Here is a 23030-nt window from a genome sequence, read left to right as displayed (position 1 = left end):
GCCGCCTCCGTCCCCGTCGTCGTGGTGCGGGACGCTGCACCGGTCGCCGCGACGGCCGAGCGCCTCCGAGTTGGCCGTCAGTACGCCATTCCGAGAGCCATTCCCGTCGCTTTGTCTCCCTCGCACTGCGAGAGAGGCCGAGCGACGAAGACGACAGGGGCGTTGAGACTGGGCGGTCTGTGCGTGCGTCCCCTAGGTGCGGCTGGTGTGGTGCGAGTAGGGGTAGGGGTGGTCCCGGCCGTCGTGTCGGCAGAGATGCTGGTGCCGCCGCCGCCGCCGCTGCCCGCCGTCCCCGCCCGCTCCATGCGCCCCCACGCCGTCACGAGGCCGCCGTCGCCGCGCCTCGCCCTCAGCCTGGCCCGCGCCCTGCACCAGATGGGCGCGTGCCCCCTGGAGGACGCCGACGCTTGAGCACGGGACGCAACAGCGCGCAACAGGCAAAACTGCAGACTAGTTTTTTATCTTTCCGTTTTAATTTATTGCGTCACTGGCACACACCCGATTGCGGATAGAAAAAAATAAACAACAACAAGGGAAGGACTTCATACACAGGGAAATAAATAATGGCCACTTTCATGGACACATTTCTACAGACATGGCATTCTGTTAGAACAAGACGTAAAATAGAGTTCAAGCCCACCATAAGAATTGGACCCATAAGCTTTAAGCCTGGACTTAAATTACACAAGGGGCAAGGATTAATTTGTTTTAAAGTTTGCAAATCTTTTTACATTGAGTCACTTTTTAGGATTCAGTAAAACAGCTCACGAGTGCCTTCCCTTGAATCTCAAAACAAGTTGATAATTACATAAAAGAAGGCGACTAAACAACACCATACACACGTCTGTACATACATTCGTTGACAAACTCTTTTAATGCAGGAGGAGATGGTGTTCATACAGCAGAAATATCACAACTCTGGAGAGATCATGAGGAGACCCCAAGGAGACATGCTACACGAATGAGAGAAAACTTAATCTAGGAATAAGTAGCACCACATCTAAAACAGATCACAAAGCATTTTCCAATCTCTACTTTACATTGGAAGAAAAATTAATTTAAACAATTCAACTGCTGCAACCAATATTCAAAACCTACAGCAAAGGCCATTGAGAAAATAGAAGAGAGATACAGTATAAATAAGCTGTAATTTGTTGTGAGAATAAAATATGCATTCATACAGGATTTTGATTAGCTTGTTACACTTAACAGTTCAAATTGTAAAAATTTCAAACATGCCAAACCTTATTTCAGGTAAAATGTGGAAAACTTATATTTCTTTCAATGTACAAAAGGCCAGAGACAAATTTATCTAAGGGAACTAGTATAGCACAGGAGAGATGCAAAACTTCCTCTTTTAGCACAAGTTACATAAATATTTTTACCATTTCACAAAAATATCTAAGAGAATTATTAAGAGAATACTGCACTGTCACCAGTCATATCCCCACATTTACAGTACCTAAGTATCGGCTTACAAATCAGAAATTCGGCTAGACATGATTTGTTATGATATTTCCTTCTACAAATTGATTTCTTAAAGTGGTGTCAGTTGTTTCAATACCTTCACATTAAACAAAACAGGAACACCGCAGATCATCACAATAACATTAACTATTTGGTAATGCAACTTGGAAAGACATTTTCATCACAGTCGGACCTTATAAGATTTCAAGATCACAATGTCTGATCTCTGGATGCTTTGTCTGTATGGAACAGATAAGAATAGTAAGATAAAGCACAACAAATCTAAGTAAAATTAAAGTAAATTTACAATCATACACAATTTTCAAAAATACTTACCCTCAGTTTGAGTTCAATACGATCAATCTCACCACCCATTAAATCTACAATGTTTTCACCATGTTTCACCATAAAACCTTCTAGTTCATCAATGTCTTTAAAAGTTCTTACTTCCTGTAAAAGGAACAAAGATTAACATGTTTGCATATTGATATTTTATTTTCATAACTGAGGAAAAATCTTACATTAAGCATCATTTGTAAATCTTGCTTGTCTAAATAAGACCGGGTTAGTTCTCTTCCATCAAAGTCAATTTCAGCTTTGTACCGAACTAAAAAGTTACCCATATCAATACCCTTGACATCATGGATTGCTCTAACCATCACATCTGATTCCAGCTCAGAGTTGATTTTTTCAAGCTGATCATATGGTATAGATCTGAAATATCGAGAAGCAAAATATATCTTAGTAGACATAAAACACAAAAGAAAAGTTATCAGAATGGAAATTTAGACTGAACACAAAAACTGACCTGCCCACTAATCCAGCCACATTTGAATAAATAATAAAAGATGCAACACCTCCAAGAAGCCCTCCAACTAATAACGAGCCCACAGCATCTGGAATGTGGCTTCCATAGATATGAGTCAGTCCCATACAGGTAGAGCAAACAACTACTCCTAAGACCGCCGCTAGGTCTTCCAGCAGTACAACATTTACACTAGGGTCACGACTTTCAAGAACTGGAAAGAGAAGAGGATGATCAGAATGTTTCTTGGAACCAATGGTCTATAATAAAAATAATGGGACAGAATTCATACTGTATTTTGTGAAAGGCACATTATGCCTTGCTGCTCCTTGACGTATAGCATTCACAGCCATGATTAAGGTGGCCCCCTCTGAGAGGAGGGACCCTCCTAAAATGAAGAAGGCCTGTAATGCAAGATTATTGAAGGTGGTAAGGACCAAGGCATGCATAAACCAAACCCCTGTTAAAAATTTAAAAAAAATATTTGGCCACAATTGGATTTAAATGTCTTACCCAATAAAAGTCCTCAAGAGGAGCAGGATCAACAAGTCCAAGAACCCCATGATAAATAGACAACCCTGTTCCAACACAGAATATACCGACGCCTGAAATCAAGGATGCCACATAGCGCATATTGCTGTACCCATAGGGATGTTCAACATCAGCCCTCTGAAATTGAAATTTCAATATTATTTAAAGTACGAAATGCAATAAACTGCTGTTGAAAAAAAAATATGTTCATTATAGAAGCAACAACTGACCTGAGTTGATTTATATATTCCATAGGCTAAAATAAGCTGATTTATTGTGTCAGCCAGTGAGTGAACACTCTCTGCAAACATACTGTGGGAACCAGTGTACAGCCATGCTGCTAATTTAAATACAAAATTACATCCATTTCTGAAAATTGAACAGGGAGTAAGTGATGAGACATAGAACATTCCAACAAACCAAAAAGTGAGGAGCAGGTAAATTAAAAATAAGCAAACAACAAATCAACTTACATTACAACAGCAGTCATCACCACTCTTCCTGAGGGTCCCATCAACCCTGACTCCTTTGCAAATTCTTCATCTCTCGAATGCTCTCTTTCTTGCATTTTCAAATAGTCTCTGAGCTGTCTCTTGACAGAAAACATATCTGAAAGGTGATATTGCTGTCAGTGAATTTATTTTAAATCAAATGCTCTAAATTGAAACAGTTTCAACCATACTTTGTTGGTAGCTTCTATGCTCCATTTCCCGCCTTACGATTTCATTTATTAATTTTTCTTTGTCACCCCATACTTCATTGGCTCTGAAAATACAGGACAGTTATAAATTCAGCAAGCAATGAAGAGCCAGAAATTATTTTTTGACCTACCTTGATTCAACATCTTTTCTCCAATACACTGTTATGGGAGGTTCGTTCTCAATAGGAGACCTCCGCTTTGTTTTCCTCAACCCATCAAGATCTGAAGGTTTCAAAAGAAAATCTGACATCGCTCTAACAGGAGTAATGAAGTTTCTTTCTAAAGAGGTTTTAGTAAGGTCTACTCTTACTCTCTTGATTTTAACAGCTGGAAGAAGTAGAAGTAGAGCTTAATTTTAAACACCAGCTTGGGGACTTTTGCCACACCTAAGTAACAATCACTTACGTTTAGCTTCTTTCCCTTTATCCTTCTCATTTTCTGGAGGTGTAGCATCTCCCGGTACAGCAGCCACAATCACGATGGGCTCTTCAATGATAATTATCTTGCTGTCCTTAGCCTTCTGTGGTCTGTCTGTGATAACACCATCCTCACTTTCTTCTTTCACAGTTTTCTTAGGACCATCAGTTCCAACAGGTTTATCAGTGGCAGATAAAAGTTGCGACCAAGTGATTGAACGCTTATGCACAACAACAGCGTCTGGAGGGATGACAAAGTTATCTCGTCGAGGACAGTACCCAGAGAGCTTCCTCCTAAAACAATCTGCAAATGCACAATTGGGATTAATATTTCCACATACTCTATTCTATTGAAAACCGACTGTTTAAAAACTTACTTGGTCCAGCAACAATACCCATGTCCTGGGCCATGGCCCATTGATGCCGAGAAGCATTCTTACTGAGAAGAGTAAAAATTTGGCCTGGTCGTAACATCATGTTGCTTCAGGAAGGCTCCCCTCAGGCGAAAATCTAAGACCTGACGAAGACCAAGCATTGAAAATAAAACTGGACAGGCAAAGTCTACAAACAGAATGGTATGATTCAAACAAACAACAAATCTGTATCAACTGTACTGAAACCAACATACCAGTTAAGTGTGCCACTTGACAGCTCTGCTGCACTGATTTCCATCGCTCCCCTATTGCCGCATGGTTGTCACGGCTCCAGCAAGTGTCCGAGAAGCTGGAACAGGGATTCAACACATTTTGACACAGAACAGACGACTTTGTTTAGGTTACGAGGAGGCGACCCGTCGACTCGCAGTGATGTGGGCCGCACAGTATCGTACCGAGACAGCTGAGGGGGAGGTCTCCTAAGGGCTCCACCGAGGACCCGACAAACAGCTTCAGATGAAGCGTTCCAAACCAATCGCAGTCATCAAGTATTTTTCTAGCATTAACCTTGACGAGAGATAATCAGAGCAGTGCAGACAAACATTAAAGCCCCCGATAAATACTTGTATTATTGTATGCATTGAGATTCGAAATGCTTTGGGGCGTTGAGCGAGACTAGCTTGGGCAGCAGATTATGAGAAACTCAGCAGCTAGATGAGCCCCTTTGCGAGACTACTACGCGCCACGGCCCACCGCATTATCTAGAAGGCAGTGCGCCAGTCTGCTAGTTGCTTGCGAGTATGTTTTGCTCTACTATTTATGTTTCCTGCGGATTTAGATGATAGCTACATGGAAAGATGATGGTTCACGGTCAAAATATAAGAATCACACTTTTAGTTGCCGTTATTTTACCATGTCTTGCCGTCGCAACCATCCGTAAATACACCATTGATGATGTGTTCAAGTTTCGGTAAGAAATGGAACACTGACTTGTATTTATGTTTTTTTCTATTTTTCCTTGCTTGCATAGTGCTTTGACTGTCTTTTCTTTTCCTTGTTTAGGGAAGAAGTGAGGGACATGTTCCAACATGCATATGACAGCTATTTGCATCACGCTTATCCGTACGATGAATTGCGACCACTCAGCTGTGATGGTGTTGACACTTGGGGAAGGTGAGTGTGTCTACCTCGTTCTCCCCTAGATTTGACGAAACCGGTTCTGTTTTTAATTTTTCTACTGCTATGTTTATTTTGAATTATTTTTCTTTTCAGTTACTCCCTTACATTGATAGATGCTTTGGACACACTAGCTGTCATTGGTAACTTCTCAGAATTCCGACGTGTTGTGAAGATTCTTACCAAAAAGCAAAATTTTGATGCCAACATAAATGTTTCAGTATTTGAAACAAATATACGAATTGTTGGAGGATTACTCAGTGCACATCTTCTCTCCCACAGGTTTGCTCTTGCCTTAGCCCCTGGGCTGTGAATTGTCACCTCTTACTCTCCTCTTGACTCAGTATTAATGTGCTTGTGTGTAATTATAGAGCTGGTGTTGAGCTGGAACCTGGTTGGCCTTGCAATGGTCCTTTGCTTCGTCTCGCTGAAGATGTTGGAAAAAGACTTCTTCCAGCCTTTGATACACCAACTGGCATGCCCTATGGCACTGTGAACCTCCGACATGGAGTGCCTCCAGGAGAAACAACAATCACCTGCACAGCAGGCATTGGCACATTTATCCTAGAATTTGGTACTCTATCCCGTTTAACTGGAGACCCAGTCTATGAGGAGGTGAGCTGTCATTTAAAATGTTCAAATTTGTCTAAACTTAAATTAGAGTGAGATATCACTTATTCATATTTGGTGTCTTCAGGTGGCAATGAACGCTCTCCACGCTCTGCGCCATTATCGCTCATCAATAGGTCTAGTCGGGAACCACATCGACGTTGCTACTGGAAAGTGGACAGCCCTTGATTCAGGGATTGGTGCTGGCGTTGACTCTTACTACGAGTACCTCGCCAAAGGAGCGGTGCTTCTTCAGCAACCATCACTCATGAAGATGTTTGAAGAAAGCCGAGCAGCGATCGATCGCCATCTCAAGAAAGATGACTGGCATCTTTGGGTGACGATGACAAAGGGCCAAGTCACCCTTCCAGTTTTTCAGTCTTTAGATGCATATTGGCCAGGAGTCCTCAGTATTGTTGGTTAGATTCATTTTTTTTCAAGTTCAATTATAAGGTGTAAAATTAAATTCAGCTTAACCATTGACCTGAATGAAACTTTCCAGGTGATATATCATCTGGAATGAAGTCCCTGCATAACTACCATCAAGTTTGGAAACAGTTTGGTTTCACACCAGAATTTTATAATATTCCTCAGGTTTGTATATAATTTAGTTTTTAATTTTTATAGCTAGTGTGATATATTTTTCTCACCTCTGCACATTTCTATGTCAACAGGCTGAAGTCGGAACTAATCGTGAGGGCTATCCATTAAGGCCTGAACTTGCGGAATCTGTCATGTACTTATCTAGAGCAACGGGAGATCCTTTCTTGCTGGAGGTTGGTGTTGACATTCTACGAAGCATCCAGCATAGTGCTCGCACTCCTTGTGGCTATGCAACTGTAAGTTAATTCAAACCTGCAAGTACTGAAACAGTAACTCACTTAGGCATCTTTTGACAGCAGGCTTCTTTTTCCCTCTGTTTAGATTAAAGACACCAGAGATCATCGGCAAGATAATAGAATGGAATCATTTTTCTTGGCAGAGACCACCAAGTATTTGTATTTGTTATTTGACCCTGATAATTTTATTCACAATCGAGGTCAGCATGGCTCGATAGTGAAAACACATTGGGGAGAGTGTATTATGGAGGCTGGTGGATATGTGTTCAACACAGGTAATAATGTTTACTTATAACCTTAGTGATATCCAAACTGTACAAATAGTATGAAATTCTTACAAATCTTTTTTTTATTTCCCTTGATTTTGTAGAAGCACATCCATTTGATGCTGGTGCTTTACATTGCTGTAGTAAGACGAAAGACCACCCTTTCATTCTTGACCTCGATTCATTCCGAGGTGAAACTTTACATACTCATCAAAAGCGAGAGGACATGAAAAGACGTGTTGATAAGCTGAGGCGTGAAAAAGAGGCACTGGAGCAGAAACTCAAATTACTGACGGAGAAAAAAGAAGCCATTGGTGAGTACAAGTTTTTTTTTTGTAGGGACACATGAAAGTCTATTGTGTAAAATTTCATATTTTAGTACTAATGTTGTATTTTTTCAATTTTTTTTTTTAAATTATAGTTCAACTAAGCAAATCACTGGCAGCTGTGGCAAATGCCCTTCCTGCTCCAAATCTAGTCCTGAAGGAATCAACTCCTAAATCAACTCCTAAATCAACTCCTGAATCAACTCCCAAATCAAGTCCTAATTCTACTCCTAAATCAACTCCTAAGTCAACTCCTAAGTCAACTCCTAAATCAAAACCAAAATCAAAAGCTAAATCAAAACCTAAATCAACTCGTACTTCAGATAAAGGTGTAGAGGCGATTGAACATTTCAATGTTGGCAATGGTGAGATTGTGGAAGTGAAGTGGTATGCACATCCTGGAAGTGAAGATGTGTGGAATACCGATGACGAGAGTGAAACTGAGGAATCGGACTCTGAGAGTATTGATGGCGGAGAGGAGATTGGTACTAATGTGTTTGTGACTTATCAAACAGAAGGTAAAGAAACCAAAGAAAATGTTGAGGATGAAGACATTATTCATTCCGATGAGAAGCTTGAAACTGCTTTTGAAAGTATACCCCATTTTGACAGAGATGGGGATCATAATGAGAAAGTGTCAGCCACAAACGAGGATAAGAAAAATCCATCTATTGTCACAAAGTCACCTTCCAGTAACTACGTGAAAAGTGCGCCTGCACTACAAGAACCTCCTGCACTCCCAGATGTGTCAGGAGTGTCTTCATTATTAGAAGCTCTTGATTCTTTATTCACAACTCAAAAGAAAAAGGAGAATGCGCCAGAGAAAAAGCCATTTGATCCTCAAGATTTGCTGACTAAAATTAGGTATAATCCACAGTATTTTGTTAATAGTTCATGGATAAACGCATATGAGTGTTTGTCATGTGATCTTCAGCCATTCCTACAAAGATGGTCCATGTCAGGCGAATTCTTTACTACTTAATGGTGGAACTAACACCTGACTGATAAAGTAAATATTATTTTGCTCCAAAGACTTTGCCCCTTAATGAAGACTGTTTTCAGTTGTATTATGTAGAAACATCTCTCCCATTTCTTTTTCAATGTCCTTACTGAGCATAGAAGGTGCATCTCTCCTGTGGTCATTCAAGTACCAAATTACCCAGTCTTTTTAAGTTTTTTTCCCCCCCACTGCCCCATTTTAGAGGAATAGCATTTGCTATGGTAGTTTATGCATGAATTTTTTTTTTCAATGACCCTGTTCTTTTTGCATTTAGTTCATTTGTGCAAGGTGCTTAGGGGTTGTTCTCTTGCCCTCCTCATGCACTGTCTGAAAGGCAGGCATGGTACCTAGTAGTATGGCTGTGTTAGGATCAAGTCTTCAGAAGATTTCAGTGTGTGATGATAGCTTAAGGAATTTACTGACAGCATTTTGAATGTTGAACAGCGTTTTGTTTCCTTTTTTTGTTTGTTTGTTTGTTTGCTTGATTTGAATGAATTTTCTTTCTCCAAGTGATCTTTGTTATTTTGTGTGAAAGAATGCAATGTAACTCACATGTTTTTCTGGTCTGTTATTGTTGAAGCATTTAATTTAATGAATGTTATTTTGAGTTGGTAATGTGAAACAAATTCTTAAAATGCATATGATAGAAATATTATTTATTTTTTGAGAGTTTTATGTACAAAGCATACTTGAGTTATTTATCATTATTGGTTAACTCTATGTACAAAATTTGTAAATACATATATATTTACTTGCATCATGTAGAAAAAATAATTGATTTTCAACTTTAAAACAAAATCAGCATTTTGGATTTCACGAAATTAGTTTCAGCTCACGTCCTATAGCAACAAAGGCATCCACACAATAATCAATGTCTTCCTCTGTGTGGGCTGCCGAAATTTGGACTCGGATTCTTGCCTTCCCATGTGGGACGACTGGGTAGCTGAATCCTACTACATACACTCCTCTACCTGTAGTAAACACAACATTAAGTATAACATAATGTGACTTTTCCTTTAGATGGTTTTGAAATGGGATTGTCCTTACCCAACATTTTCTCAGCGAATTGTGCTGCAAGTGCCGCGTCACCAATCATGACCGGGCAAATAGGGTGGTTGTCCCCTGATATCGTGAATCCAGCTGCCTTCATCATCATCCTGAACTTCTCTGTCCCTGTCTTTAGTCTGGATATCAGTTGGTTTGGCGACTGCAGTAGGTCAAACACCTGCAAATCAATTTTTAAATCATTTTGCAGTAGAAAAAGAACACTAGCAGTTCTAGTAAGGCTTGTCACTCAAAACTGTCTCATGCTTCCTTTTTTTCCTACCTTGCTGGCTGTTGCTGTAATAGCTGGTGGAGGAGAGTTGGAGAACAGGTATGGGCGAGATCGCTGTCTTAAAAGCTGAATCAATTCAGTACTTCCTGTTGTGTAGCCACCTGCTGCCCCACCAAGGGCTTTTCCCAATGTTGAATTAATAATATCAATCTTTCCACTTATTTCATGGTACTCTTCAGTTCCTCTAAAAAAAGGGGGGGGGGGGCTTAATTGCAACTCTCCAAAGATAGCAAATAGATGCGCTCTGCAATCATTTGAAATTATTACCGGCCAGTGCTTCCATAAAACCCTGTAGCATGGCATTCATCGATGAGGGTCAAGGCGCCATATCTCTCTGCCAACTCAACGATTTGTGGGAGAGGTGCCACAGTGCCGTCCATAGAGAAGACACCATCTGTGACAATCAGTTTAATCCTGCTGCTTGAACTGTCTTTCAGTTGCCTCTCTAAGTCTGAAAACAAGATATGAATTTTAAAACAGGTTCCCAAGAGCAGGTCCCAATGATAAATAGATTGCTTTTTTAAAATTCACCTTCCATATCTCTATGTTTGTACCGGTTCTTTTTTGCTTTGCACAAGCGAATTCCATCAATAAGTGAAGCGTGGTTGAGTTCATCTGAGAAAACTGCGTCTTCAGGCCCAAGTAAAACTTCGAATATTCCTGCATTCGCATCAAAGCAGCTTATGTATAGAATGGCATCCTCTCTGCCATGGAATTTTGCAATTTTCCCCTCAAGCTCCTAAAGAAAGGAGGGAAAAAAATTTAAGTACTTGACCTGTTGCAGTAATTTCTGAATTTAAATTTTCATCTTACCTTGTGAATGTCCTGGGTGCCACAGATAAAGCGAACTGAGCTGAGGCCAGCTCCATATTTGTCAAGAGCTTCTTTAGAGGCTTCTATGACTTCTCGATTGTTCTAAATAAGACAAGAAAATTACCCATTACATATTGGCTACACAACATGTATCAGACATACACAACAACTCAGTACTTACTGCAAGACCGAGGTAATTGTTAGCACAAAAGTTTAGGATGGGAGATTTGACATTTTGCACCCTGACTGCAACTTTCTGGGGCGTTTGAATTATACGCTCTTCCTTCCATGTGCCCGCAGACTTGATTCCACCCAGAGTTTCATCCAGGATTTCCTTGAGTTGCACTTGTGCGTGTGAGAGCCTGCTCTGCTGCAGGAACAGGAGGGCAGAGCGCTGCTGCTGAATGGACCCTGCAACACAGGCAAGGACCGCAAGGACCAAGGGCATGAGCACCCTGAGGTACCTGAGGTAGGCAAGGTAGGCAACCCAACCATCACCCCAGCTGACTGGGATACAGGCTCAAAGTGAGTCACCGAGGACGTGACATCGTTATCTCGACTTGTCAAATTGCAAACAGACGACGAAAAGCGAGATCAACACGAGCTGTCATTGGCTCAGGACCATTCCAGGATCATCACGATCGAGGTGCCTTCCAGTGGGCCAGAAGACCGGTGGAGGCGTCTGGAGTTTAGGCCGCCTGCGCCGGTCCTCTGGCCCACTGTAAGGCACCCAGCTACTCTGGAGAACGCCCCCTGCGTCCGCCCCTTTTTCTGGTGGAGGCGCGTCCTCCCCGGAACGGCAGAACTAGCAGTGGCCATGCTGGTAGAGGCACCACGCTGCGGTACTCACAGCTGCGTCGAAGCATGGCGGCGCGTTGACGGGCAGGTGCAGACGGTGTCCGGGGCCGCGGGGCCGCTGCCGGTGGCGATGGCGACTGAGCACGCCGCGCTGTGCACGCTGTGCGTCCCGCGAGGATAGCGTGATTGTAAATTCGTGGCCACGATAAAAGCGAAGCCGGGCGGAGCGGGGAGCGAGGACTCTAGAGCGAGGCGGACACAACAACAACAGGTGGGAAGTGACTACGACTCACTCGCCAGCTCCGAGTCCCTAAGGCCGTGTAGTGCCGCGCCGTCCCGGCTAGTCCATAGCGACAGGGGCGGCCAGGGTGGGGGCAGGGGGGGCGGCAGGGGGGCGGCAGGGGGGCGGGCACGCAGCCAATGGCTACGCAGACGAACAGGTCGCGACGGGCCGAAAGAAGTAAAGAAAACAACACCACATCCTGTCAAGGTCAAATGTGTGTTGCCGGCTGGGTGCGTCCCGGCGCGCCGGAGTACCGCGGGGAGGGGGGAGGGGGCCCCTCCGGTGTGGGGTCCCAGTAGAGAGGGAAGTGGCCACGTTGCACTACGTTGCACCGGTGCATTCGCTCCGTCTCCCTCGCGCCCTTGCTCGTCTCCCCGCGAGTGGGAGAGAGACAGCGAAGCGTTCGGAAAGAGCCTGCTGCACCACTGCACCGCACCTCCCACCTCACCGGTTACGCTACTATGCGGCGCGTTACGTGTGTCTGCGGTGGGGACGCCGGACCTAGCCGGACCCGGTCGCGCTGCCTCTCTCGCACCCGCATGGAACGCCTCACAAGAGTCACAAGTGCGACAGAGACAGAACGCCACTCTCAAAATGAATCTACAGCTTACACGTCTTACGACTGTACCTGGGCCCGTCCGGGCGGCCGCTACGCTGCACTACGCCCGGCTGGTTCGGCCTGGTTCGGCCTCGCGCGGCATTCACAAGAATGCCGTCGCTGATGATGGGCGTCATGGGGTTGGGAGACGCCCTCACAGTGGATTTGCCGGAAGACCGGTGGAGGCGGCCAAAACTCTAGAAGTCGCTTAACGGGACTCGAACCGAGCGTATCTACACAGCCGACTTGACCGACTTGGACTTAAACGGCTGCACCGAGCGCCTGCGAGGTAGGCCACCCTTCGTCCCGCCACACACCGGCGTGGAGACGGTGGCCTGCCTCGCCCCTGTAAGGGGGCCGGTTAGGCCGCCGTCTCCACACCGGTGTGTGGCGGGACGAGGGTGGCCTACCTCGTAGGCGCTCGGCTGGTGTCTCCCTCTTTCAGCAGTGTAGGCGGCGTCCCCGTCCTCGTGTCCTCGTCACGGTGACGTGCCGTCTACAGCCCACGGTTCATTCGTCGTTGCGCCTCGCGAGCGGCATGGATCGTGGAGTGGCACGCAGACTGCGGAGTCCTTCCACTTCCGAGTACATTCGTGATCGGGCATTAATCAGTTCTAATCAGTCCGGGCTATCCATTCGCACCCATCAAGAAAACGGCCCCGTCATAAAAAGGTCAAATGTGGTCCTTGATTGCTCCAACACTCTTTCAACATGCTTTCCATCGAGAAGTCCCATGCTCACACGAGTCAGTCCGTTTTTTGAAATTTAGCGCCTTTTGCTGAGATTGGTCGCACTGGGTGATTTTCGCGCCATCAGCGCCATCTAGCGGCGCGCATCGGACTTGGCGGCGGCAGCGAGAGCGAGCGAGGCGAGATCAACTCCAGCAGACTCCGCTGTTTCTCGTGTTCTTTGAGAGCGAAAATGCCTGGGCTGTCTTGAAGGTGCCGCGTTAAGCTAACGCTGGTTTAAAACTGTGAAGGAACTCAGTTGGAACTGGGAACGCGATGTAGGGTGCCAACAAGGTTCTCCCATTCTTTGACAGTCTTTGACAGCCCAGCCCGCCAAGCCCTCCTCCCTTGTCTGCTCTGTCTGCTGTCATTCAATTCACTGGTGGGGTAGTCCCGAAAGGGGGCACAACGACATAGTGGTTTACACCGGCCAAGAAAAGCAGTTTCCTCGCTCCAGAATTTAAGCTAGAAGATGGACGAGTGCGAAGAGGGGGAAATCGTGGACTTTGACGACGATGTAAGTCCACGTTGTTCGTAAAGTGTTCGTTTTAACCCTCTGTTCAATGGTCTGTTGAATGCTCGGATTAGGTTAAGCCCTTCTCAAAGTTGTTTACTAATTGAGAAGCCTTGATAACAACAGACCACTGAGGGGAAGTCACAAGAAATAACTAGTCAGCGTTCACTGCTCACTTGTAGCATATGCATCTATTGGGTGTGTTGTTAAATTAATTTTTGTTTTTCCATTGTGGGTGCAGGATGAGGTTTACAGACCCCTGGAGCGACCTTCCCGGCCCGACCCCGCTGTGCAAGTGCAACGACCAAGAATCGTTGAAAGTGATTCTGAGGATGTCAGTGATAGCAGCTCAGACTCAGATTCTGACTCTGGACCCAAATCGGCAAAGAAGCGAAAGGTAGCTTGCTGTTTCGTGCTGTGCAGTAACTTGCTTGAACGTGAATTTATATTCATTGCTCATTATGTGTACTGATGTGTCTTGATTGTTCATTTAGATGCACAAGGTGAAACCACCTCATCAGTCCAGGCGAGATGGTCCCCCAGCTGGGCATAGTGGCGCAAGAATCCGGAAAAATAATGTGTGGACCGCAAGCGTTCAGGAGGAGACTATTATTAATGATTTAGAAAATATTGACGGTTTGCAAAAGTACTCTCGTGAGCGTGGAGTTGAATCTTATGATTTTACTCTAAATCATGACAGGTGAGTTAAGAACAAGTATCTTTGAAGGTTTTGAGACATGATCTGAGCACTGAGTACTAAAACATCTTTCTCTCCCTCATAGAATGTCTGATGATGATAATCTTAGTAATAATGATGAGGCCAATGAGAAGCAAGAACCAGATAATATGAATGATGATATGTCATTGGACTCTAATATAGACTTAAGAAGTAAACTATCCAATAAAAGACGTTTTGATGAAAGGGGTAGTGTGAAACAAAGGCTTGGAAGACGCCCAAGTCCATCTGACCTTCCCTCTGATGTTGATGATAGGTTATTGCAACGAAAGATTATTCCAGACTTGATCACATCAACCACAGATTCTGTTGATGAAATAGCAAGAAACATGGCCAAAAACTTGCAAGAAACCAAGGAAGAATTGATTGGTACGGGACCTAGTTGAAGTATCCACTGTCAAAGGTGGTAAGCTTGTTACTTAAATACTTACTAATCCATTTCACTTTCTTGCAGTGCGAATATTAAACATACTGGGGAAGGATAGAGCATTTTCAATATATGAGCATACACAGAGGATAGAGTCTGAAGGGGGGATGCTAATAATGGTGAGACCACATTTTTTTTTTGTTAACTATCAGTCATACTTTATTTCTTCTATTCCCTTACAATATCTGTTGTATTTTTAGAATGGATCTCGGAGAAGATCAGCAGGAGGGGTATTCTTTTTTCTGGTGAAGAATGATGACACAGTTTCTCAAGAAAATAGGCGGTTAATATTTGAGGAGGATACCAAACTCAATGCGAAAGAAATTCGAAAGCATCGTAGAGCAGCTCGGAAAAAGCAACTTGAGAAAGAGAGAAGAAAACTCTCTGATGGTGGGTTTGCCCTACATCCTGCATGTTCATCACCCAATTATCTATTGTTGTAATAAACACATTCTTTGTTTTGCAGACATGGCCCGAAATGCTGATTTGCCCAGTCTTCTTACAAGAGCAGAACTTGTTGTTCAGCAGGGAACTGCTATGAAGAGCAAGAACAGTGATGGTAGTGTGAGTAACCCTCCCCCATCTCCTGCTACTGACAATAGGGGCGAAAGTTCAAATGACAGCCCTCCTAGCCCTCCTCAACAAATATTAATTCCACCAAGTAATCGCCACATTGCAGATTATGATGATGATTTCCTTGATATTAATGCAGAGGACATGGATGAGTTCTAAAAATTAACTTTATCTTTCTAACAAAGTCTGCATCACGCTTTATCATCACATTGAGTATCATGTCTACAAACTTCCTCAAAATTCTATTTTCATGTATCATGAATCTAACCATGTACATAATGTATACAGTAATGAATAAAAATAAATGATTAGGACATTGAACTTTTTGTTTATTATTTTTTTAAAGATTTATCAGTTTATGAAAACAGTTTTTGATTTAAAACACATTACAAATGCATCAATATTTTCTTGAAAAGCAGATGGGATACATGACAAAAAAAAGTAAACAACTTTCTCCATTGAACAACATGTTGAGAGCACTTTGACCAGCTTCAATGATTGGACCGAATCCAGCTCGGCCAAAAATATACAATAAATACAAGGATAACAATGTCTATTCAACAGAGTATTTATCCTGAATTGGAACACACTCTTGTTTGAGTGAAGAGGATAAGCCTTGAGCACAGCTCTGCGTTGATGTCGGATAGTTGCATTAGCCGCACAAAAGGACAAGGTCAAAACGTCAAGACGATTGAGCACCATACACAGGGCACTACACACTTGCACACAGCAACAAAATAAAATTAAAAAAATGGCAAGGTAAATTCTTAGAAAGTGTCCAAAAGCTGATTTCACAAACCCACATTAAGGTAAGCTACATAAAATCATCCAAATCATCATAATCATTAGTCAAATCGCTGGTCAAATCCTGAAAAATAAGCAAAAATGAAAATTTAAATCTAATGCCAAGGCAAATAAAAGAGACCTTTTTCATTGAACCAAGAATACTTACATTGTCCATTTTCAATTTAGCCCCCTTGAACTTGCCACCCTTCTTTTTACTTGTTGCAGCCTTATCCATTTTCCCCTTTTCAATAGCAAGGGAGGTCATGTTTGAGCTAAGCTTCTTTAAATCTGCAGCAGGTACTGAAGAAAAAACAAGAGTCCATTAGAACAATAAATACGCAGAAAACTACGGACATGTTGAAAAGTGTTCAATACTCACAATTTACAACAATTTTCTCAATGAGTTCAGTGACAAATTCAACATAGTGTTCCTCCTTGGATAGGTCATTGACCTTGGAGACTATAGCTTCCCTTAGTGAGTCAAATTCCTCTTTACTACTGGGGTTGATACCATCAATTGAATTTGAGGTACCTGGAAAAACAGGAATTTGTTAGAGGCAGTTAAGGGTTATATTAAACCCAGCACATGATTACACGAATGTGTACCCTAAGTCCACTAGAGTCAAGGCTTTTTGTGCAGGGAACATGGTTCAGCTTCACTATCAAGCCCAGGATTATCTTTTTTGGACCACAGTGACACGTGCATTCTCAAACAAATGCATTCAACAATATTGAAATGATAGATGAGATTCAAAGAACATCTTTCCCATGTGTTCACCAGCAGGGGATTTTGTGTTCATAAAAGGAAGTGCAATTTCATTGGAATTTTTGGATTTAAGATATGAAATTTTAAAAAAATTGAATAAGGACAATCTATTAGACACCAAAAGAAATAAAACAAGAAGCAGCTTTGACAGTAATAATAATAGAGATCGTTTAATTTCATCACAAAGCAATTACAGCTCTCATGGCAATTGAACAACTGGTTCCATTGTACAGTTAGAGTATAGGGAAGTGAAATAGTTGTGAGAAACTAAAAAAAATACTTTACATCAAAGGATACTATGTGAAAGATACACTTAAATATATAGGAATACAGTCTCCAATTCTCCTTCACAGGCATTACTCTATTAAAAAAAAAAAAAAACTATCTTTAACAACCTTACTGTAATCAGACTGCTTCAGTAAATTTAAAAAATGTGCTAGGTTGCCCAAAATAAAAAGGGAAAAACAAGTTAAGACCCAAATAATGACACGATTTTATCAAGAGTCAGTTGTGACAGTTAAAAAAAAGTACTGAAATGGTGATGTGAGACAGTTTGACACTTAAGACCACAAAGTCGGCGAATCAATAACTTCAAAAATGTGCAGATGGCCCATTCAAACTAACTTTCATTTCATGCAGTAGTCAATCACTTATTTTGAATACTACATGCGGTCTTAGTCCCTTTCAGTATCATAGCACACAAATATTCGACGTAAATCTATGAGGTGGCTAAGGCATCCCATCTTCAAAGGGTACATTCATTGTATATAGAGAATCTGATTTTGTTATGTAAAGCTTGGCAGCATCTTCTACAATAATATAGTTACTGGTAAGGATAAATGTTTAGAATCTCAATACTAGTTAGATAGACAACATTTATCGGTATTATACTGAAATTCAAACTTAATAACTTCCCTTGCGTTAATGGACACATGAAAAGCTTCAACATGGATCACACCCACCACAGGACAATTTGCATGCAGTAACCCAATCACTACAGTACCAACAACCCTGTGATCATTATAACAATAAATATAAAGGCAGGATAAAAAAAGGCAGACAAATATAAAAATAATGACTCTTACAACGGAAAGAGTCCATCAATTATATTAAAATCAGAACCAATCCAAACAGGTCTGTCTACAGAGGGAAGTCTCAAACTACCTATTTGCTTCAGAACTTAAAGAATGATTTGATCACAGAATAAAAGTGCATAAGGCTGTAAGTCCTTTCCTGCTGTTTATGGCTGAGGACGCAGGATTAACCTGACAAAATCAAATACAAATTTAGAATGAAACTGAACCACCACACAAAAAGCACAAGTAATTCAAGAATTTTAAGCACTCTGGACTTACACAAAATTTAAGGTCAGATTTAGGAAGTTTCACTTGTGCAAACAAAAACATTTAAGAAATAACACCTCCCACCAAGTTTACTCACCATATGTGGCTTTGACAAGCTCAAGCTCGGACTCTTCTTGTAATTTTCGTTGACGTATTTTTTCTGCCTGAAGTTCAGCAGGAGTGAGGTTCCGCAACTGCTGGGCACGTTCTTTTTCCAGCCTCTGAAAATGATTGAATTCAAATAGCAATTTCAGAATAGCTTTGTTTATGATTAAGGCATGATGAGCAGATGAAAAATGTTTGATTCTTGTCAAATTCAATAGATAACTTGGAAACAAGGAAAGTATTACACTCAAGGAAAGTAATGTGACCACATATCATGAAGAAATAGGCAATGAATGAAGTAGCAAAATTTACCTCCTTTTCTTCAGCCATTTGAATCTTCTGGGCCAAATTTTTCTGAGGCTTCTTAGAGGCGGCTGATTTTACAGGTTCTGGAGGTTTCTCTGAATCCTTCTTTTCTTCTTCATCATCGTCTTCCCAGTTGTCCTGCGACATATGAACTCAGTTAGCCTCACTGGCTGAACAAAAATCGACAATAAGCATATCTTCAAAAATTGACTTGTAAACCCGTCTGTGAAGTGGAATCAGTTTTTCATAAAGAGGGTAACAACAAAACAATCCTTATCACTAAAATGGCAATGATACTGGTAAACTTCCGCGCCCACAGAAGTTAGGCTAGTTTAACATGTGCACAGCAGGAGACGTCAAAAGCAATGTTGTGACAGGGTTAAATTGACTAGCGGCGCTCCGAGGCTTGGACGCGTGCCTGCTCACGATAGACAGAAGACTTCCAGAGGGGTTTTGACGAGGATTTTGAACGAATTCCAGAAACATATGTGTTGAAATTACCTTCACATCTTCATCCTCGTCCTCACCCTCCCATTTGTTGACGGCCGCAGTCTTCGGAATGGTGGGCTCCGGGGGCTGATAGTTGTCAGCGTCTGGAGAGCAACAAATCCGCGATTAATTCATTCTGTTCGTCATACACAAATCACCAGGAATTACCAAAATGTAGCGATAAAAACACATACCCCAATCGTCCATGGTGGGGCCTTTCACGTGAAACGCAAGCGAGTGCGGAGGAGAACTGACAACTGACTGCGAAAGATCAGTATGAAAAATAAACAAGACCATTAGTCCCTCCCGCGTGTTGGCCATGAGAACTTCATGGAAGAAGCCAGGGTTTTCATTTTATCCCCCCCCCAAAAAAAACTGCCTTAATGCTTTTTCAACAAAATATGTGTTGCGTTAAAAGCGCGATCACTCGCAGTCAGCGAAGTCATTTGGGAGCATTCGATGAAGAGGGGTGCGTAGACAACCATCAAGGGGTGGTAGTGGAGACGAAGGCCTGACCACTACTCGCACCGAACGCCGACCAGGCCTCGGGTAGGCAACCCAGGCAACCCCTCCAACGCGCAGCGCAGCGGTCAGTAAAGGTGCGTGACAGCCGTCTCAGAAACTCGGAGTTCCGGGAAGTGCGCCCAAAAAGTGGTCCAAAATTCCCTCGATGCATCGCCCTTTCGGCAATATCTTTGCTTGCAAAAAGCTGGCTAGGCCACCCTTTCGAGACTGGTGCGTGAAGGGAATATCCCGCTAGCCTGGTGCCGCAGGTTCTAGGGGCTGTGCCGCTGTGCCCTGGACTCGCAGTCGAGGAGCCCACCATGCAAAGTCGCCGTTCAGTGAGCCGGGCGGGCGCAGCACGCGGACAGAGGCTACCAGTGGGTGGGCAGCAGCCCCCGGGCGTGCTGGCGGTGCTGGCGGTGCTCGGCGAGCCGGGCGTGGGGTGGCTGGCGGGGGGAAGGGTGGGGGTCGGGACGGGGTGGAGGGCGGGGCAGGGTGGAGCAGGGCGGAGTCTCTGGGGCCCAAGTCAGTGTAGTGCAGTTTCGTGTACACATTAGTCTTGATTTCGGCGGGCCGAGACAGCCGAGCGACCGAGCCGAGCCGAGCCGAGCCGAGCCGGAGGGCAAAAAGCATCGCACTGCGAGGAAAGCAGCGATGAAGCTGCGAGGAACCGGGAAAAGGGGATGGATGCACGGGGAGGGTGCTGTGGTCACTGGCGCGGGGGCGGAGCGGGGGAAGAGGGGGGCAGAAGTAATAACAGTCGCTTGTGCACAAAGGCAAAGGAGTATTCGTTCTTCCTGTCTCAAGCTGCGAGAGCTGCGAGGAAACGCAGGGCAGAGTGGAGGGCAGGCAGAGGGGGAAGGTGGCGCGCCAGCGAGCTTTACGTATGGGGTCCACTAAGGGCAATAAGGCTTGCTTAAGGCTCAACAAACATCCGGCGGGTTGAACCCCGGCCTGCCAAAGGCACCGTCCTAAGGCACCGTCCTAAGGCACAGTCCTAAGGCACAGTCCAGAGGCCGTGCCCGAAGGGTTGCCTACCACGGGTCGGCGCGCAACCCCCGGTGCAACCTCCCCCCTTTCTCCTGCCCTGGTCTCTCTCTCTCTCTCTCTCTCTCTCTCTCTCTCTCTCTCTCTCTCTCTCTCTCTCTCTCTCTCTCTCTCTCTCTCCCTCTCAATGAGTGCGAGAGAGACAGATGGCCAGGTGAGCGGCCAGGTGATGAGGCACTAATCACGAGCAGGCACACCACACCGAGCCACACCTGCACCCATAATGCACTGCAGCCAACACACTCAAACCTCAGCGTTGTAATTTTTTTGGGAGGGAGGGTAAATGTTTGCGTCGCGAAAAAAAAAGTCTAAAGAAAAAACAAGTACGTATAGAGTCAAAAGCTATATTTTTGCCAGTACACAGAGTCAAGTTTTTCTCGTTGGTGTTTTGTGTGGCGTCATCCGGAAGCGTTTCCCGGTAGTCCGACCGATTCGGTCAAGGCGTTTGGCATTCGCTTGGCGCGGATATTCGAACCGAACCGCGCGGTGCAGGGCTGCAGGGCGATGCAAGATTTGCATGACAATGCCTGGCGCGGGCAATATGCTGGCAATACGCTGGCCGGGCCGCCGCCACGCCGCCACGCCACCGCAAGGCGACGATCCGCTTGTAGCTATTATTTACTTTTTGATTAGTGTTATTAGACGGTGGTAAGCCGTTCGGAATGAGTAGTCGTGTTGGCTAATCCCTCTGACCGGAGAGGGTGCGGCGTGCGGCCCGCCTGGGGGAGGGAGACGTCGCTACACCACGCGGCGGGCGGGGCGGGGCGCGGCGGGGCGGGGCGGGCTCCGCGCCGATCGAGGGGCAAACTTTGATGCCGAGGTGAGTCTGAGGCGAGGCATGATTGAATGCCAGGCCCCTGCCAGAGCTCCTGCTCCCCTGGCTCGCGAGGCCCGCCCGGCCGACGGCGCTCCGCGACTAGGATCAGCCAGCCCCAAGTGTCCTCACGGTCCTCACGGCCCTCACCGCGGTCCTCGCAGGGAGAAGAGAGCGCCCTCAAGGCTCACGGAATTCCGGGCCTCTGGGGCTCTGTCCCGCCGACGGCATTTTGACTGTTGGCACGAAATTAAATCACAGATGCATTAATAAATTCATATTGTTGTGATTTCGAGTTCGCCGGGATGGTGGTACGATTGGTGGAGTCACACGTTTGGTTCCTGTTTAGCGACTCTGGAGCTCAAAACGCGTCTAGAGTTTTGGCCGCCTCCACCGGTCTTCTGGCCCACTGCGCACCGCCGTCAAATGGGACGACTCTCCTCGCCACCTTAGAGACGCGGCCACTGAGCGAAGGGGCGGGCGAGCTGACGCCCCCCCCCCCCCCACCACTGCCGCCGTCTAACGAGGGTGCTCCCCCATCCACCGCCGGCCCTAACAGAACATGACAAGAAAGTGTTCACCAATTTACTTCATTTACCGAGACTCGGCGCGCAAATCAAATCAGTTTCAGCATAATTGATCCCCCCACCCCCGACGGGCTCCCTCCCATGGTTCCCACGCGCCCCCCTCCCCCTCCACCACTGGCAGTGTGGCAGTGCACTGGCACCAGCGAGCAGGGCGGTCGGCCCTTTGCTCTCTCTTTGTGTGTGTGTGTGTGTGTGTGTGTGTGTGCGTGTGTGTGTGTGGGTGGGTGCTGGCGCCACGCGCTGCCTTGCCATGGTTGCATTGCACACCGACAAACCGCGAGGAGGAAGGCCAATTGGGATGATAAAGTCTACACAAATAAAACCCTAAAAAAAAAATCCACTAAAATGTGCGATGTGGCCGTTGCGTAAAAACAAAACAAGCAGCTACGCGATGGTCAGTTTGCGCCTAACCTCTCCCAATGCCAAACCGGTTCGCTGAATCGGGTTGACGGCGTGTCCTCAAAAAACAGGGGGTGAAAAAGAGGGGGCTGGGGGCTGTTGGGGCGCGGCGGGGCGGGGCGGGGCGGGGCGGGGCGGGCGGGCGGGTCGCGGCGTTCTCCGCCCCACAGCATCCTGTGCCCGCTATACTGCGGCCCAAATTGACGCAGATGAGAAGATATTGCGGAGTGGAGATTCTGCCCCCGCTCTCTCTCTGCACGCCTCCCCCTGTCTCCCTCCCTCTGCAGCCCCCTGCTCTCCCCCCTCCTCCCCTCTCCCTCCCGCCGCCGGCTCCTCTGTGCCCCTTTGTCCCTCGCGCGAATTCTTACCGCCTGCCCCCTCTTCCCTCTCACTCTCCTTGCTCTCCCGTTTCCCTGCCTCGCAGCAAAGATAGCCCACGATTGAAAATAAAAATAAAAAATAAATAAAAAAACAAACAAATGGAACAGAAATGGATGGGGATTGAACTACACGGAACGTTTTGATTGGAGCGAGCACCGCGGCCCTGTGAACAAGAAGGACGCGTGAGG

General features: G+C 45.1%; 5 protein-coding genes across 5 annotated transcripts; 2 read left to right on the top strand and 3 right to left on the bottom strand.

The window, feature by feature from the left end:
* Window positions 1–451: 451 nt before the first annotated feature.
* Window positions 452–4930, bottom strand: LOC117648452 (zinc transporter 9-like). The gene is made up of 14 exons (XM_034390956.1): window positions 4749–4930; window positions 4548–4642; window positions 4297–4436; window positions 3909–4223; window positions 3635–3830; window positions 3486–3568; window positions 3277–3412; window positions 3034–3172; window positions 2786–2941; window positions 2565–2676; window positions 2276–2486; window positions 1989–2181; window positions 1804–1917; window positions 452–1706 (listed from the first exon to the last, which is right to left on the bottom strand). The coding sequence occupies exons 3-14, from the start codon at window positions 4394–4396 to the stop codon at window positions 1662–1664; spliced, it is 1800 nt and encodes a 599-aa protein (XP_034246847.1). The 5' UTR covers window positions 4397–4436; window positions 4548–4642; window positions 4749–4930; the 3' UTR covers window positions 452–1661.
* Window positions 4931–5036: 106 nt separating this feature from the next.
* On the top strand, window positions 5037–9266 carry LOC117648451 (ER degradation-enhancing alpha-mannosidase-like protein 2). The gene is made up of 10 exons (XM_034390955.1): window positions 5037–5263; window positions 5356–5466; window positions 5566–5751; window positions 5841–6084; window positions 6167–6497; window positions 6581–6672; window positions 6753–6917; window positions 7003–7192; window positions 7288–7497; window positions 7605–9266. Exons 1-10 carry the CDS (start codon window positions 5151–5153, stop codon window positions 8489–8491), a joined length of 2529 nt encoding a protein of 842 aa, XP_034246846.1. The 5' UTR covers window positions 5037–5150; the 3' UTR covers window positions 8492–9266.
* Window positions 9149–11761, bottom strand: LOC117648454 (2-amino-3-ketobutyrate coenzyme A ligase, mitochondrial). The gene is made up of 8 exons (XM_034390958.1): window positions 11509–11761; window positions 10840–11069; window positions 10659–10760; window positions 10377–10584; window positions 10113–10296; window positions 9837–10029; window positions 9557–9734; window positions 9149–9480 (listed from the first exon to the last, which is right to left on the bottom strand). Exons 1-8 carry the CDS (start codon window positions 11522–11524, stop codon window positions 9323–9325), a joined length of 1269 nt encoding a protein of 422 aa, XP_034246849.1. The 5' UTR covers window positions 11525–11761; the 3' UTR covers window positions 9149–9322.
* A 1406-nt stretch (window positions 11762–13167) lies between these two features.
* Window positions 13168–15636, top strand: LOC117648453 (phosphorylated adapter RNA export protein). Its single transcript, XM_034390957.1, has 7 exons — window positions 13168–13582; window positions 13821–13976; window positions 14074–14279; window positions 14362–14684; window positions 14770–14861; window positions 14943–15132; window positions 15209–15636. The coding sequence occupies exons 1-7, from the start codon at window positions 13538–13540 to the stop codon at window positions 15472–15474; spliced, it is 1278 nt and encodes a 425-aa protein (XP_034246848.1). The 5' UTR covers window positions 13168–13537; the 3' UTR covers window positions 15475–15636.
* On the bottom strand, window positions 15624–19439 carry LOC117648458 (eukaryotic translation initiation factor 3 subunit J). Its single transcript, XM_034390963.1, has 7 exons — window positions 19305–19439; window positions 19123–19214; window positions 18628–18759; window positions 18308–18431; window positions 16481–16633; window positions 16268–16401; window positions 15624–16183 (listed from the first exon to the last, which is right to left on the bottom strand). The coding sequence occupies exons 1-7, from the start codon at window positions 19429–19431 to the stop codon at window positions 16130–16132; spliced, it is 816 nt and encodes a 271-aa protein (XP_034246854.1). The 5' UTR covers window positions 19432–19439; the 3' UTR covers window positions 15624–16129.
* Window positions 19440–23030: the final 3591 nt, after the last annotated feature.

The sequence above is a fragment of the Thrips palmi genome, unplaced genomic scaffold (assembly GCF_012932325.1).
Source record: "Thrips palmi isolate BJ-2018 unplaced genomic scaffold, TpBJ-2018v1 HiC_scaffold_3, whole genome shotgun sequence".
Classification (NCBI taxonomy): Eukaryota; Metazoa; Arthropoda; class Insecta; order Thysanoptera; family Thripidae; genus Thrips; species Thrips palmi.
This window is presented reverse-complemented; position numbering and strand designations above follow the sequence as displayed.

Coding starts and splice junctions, on each gene's coding strand:
- LOC117648453 (XM_034390957.1), top strand. CDS start 13,538: ATGGACGAGTGCGAAGAGGGGGAAATCGTGGACTTTGACGACGAT. Junction 14,280..14,361: donor TTTACTCTAAATCATGACAG/GTGAGTTAAGAA, acceptor TCTCCCTCATAG/AATGTCTGATGATGATAATC. Junction 15,133..15,208: donor GAGAAGAAAACTCTCTGATG/GTGGGTTTGCCC, acceptor TTTGTTTTGCAG/ACATGGCCCGAAATGCTGAT.
- LOC117648451 (XM_034390955.1), top strand. CDS start 5,151: ATGATGGTTCACGGTCAAAATATAAGAATCACACTTTTAGTTGCCGTT. Junction 5,752..5,840: donor GCACATCTTCTCTCCCACAG/GTTTGCTCTTGC, acceptor GTGTAATTATAG/AGCTGGTGTTGAGCTGGAAC. Junction 6,918..7,002: donor CTCCTTGTGGCTATGCAACT/GTAAGTTAATTC, acceptor CCCTCTGTTTAG/ATTAAAGACACCAGAGATCA.
- LOC117648458 (XM_034390963.1), bottom strand. CDS start 19,431: ATGGCCAACACGCGGGAGGGACTAATGGTCTTGTTTATTTTTCATACT. Junction 16,634..18,307: donor GCTTGTCAAAGCCACATATG/GTGAGTAAACTT, acceptor CTGTTTTTCCAG/GTACCTCAAATTCAATTGAT. Junction 16,184..16,267: donor CTAAATTGAAAATGGACAAT/GTAAGTATTCTT, acceptor CTTATTTTTCAG/GATTTGACCAGCGATTTGAC.
- LOC117648454 (XM_034390958.1), bottom strand. Junction 10,297..10,376: donor CAAACATAGAGATATGGAAG/GTGAATTTTAAA, acceptor TCTTGTTTTCAG/ACTTAGAGAGGCAACTGAAA. Junction 10,030..10,112: donor TTTTATGGAAGCACTGGCCG/GTAATAATTTCA, acceptor CCCTTTTTTTAG/AGGAACTGAAGAGTACCATG.
- LOC117648452 (XM_034390956.1), bottom strand. CDS start 4,396: ATGATGTTACGACCAGGCCAAATTTTTACTCTTCTCAGTAAGAATGCT. Junction 3,569..3,634: donor AGAAAAGATGTTGAATCAAG/GTAGGTCAAAAA, acceptor CTGTATTTTCAG/AGCCAATGAAGTATGGGGTG. Junction 2,487..2,564: donor TGTGCCTTTCACAAAATACA/GTATGAATTCTG, acceptor TTCTCTTTCCAG/TTCTTGAAAGTCGTGACCCT.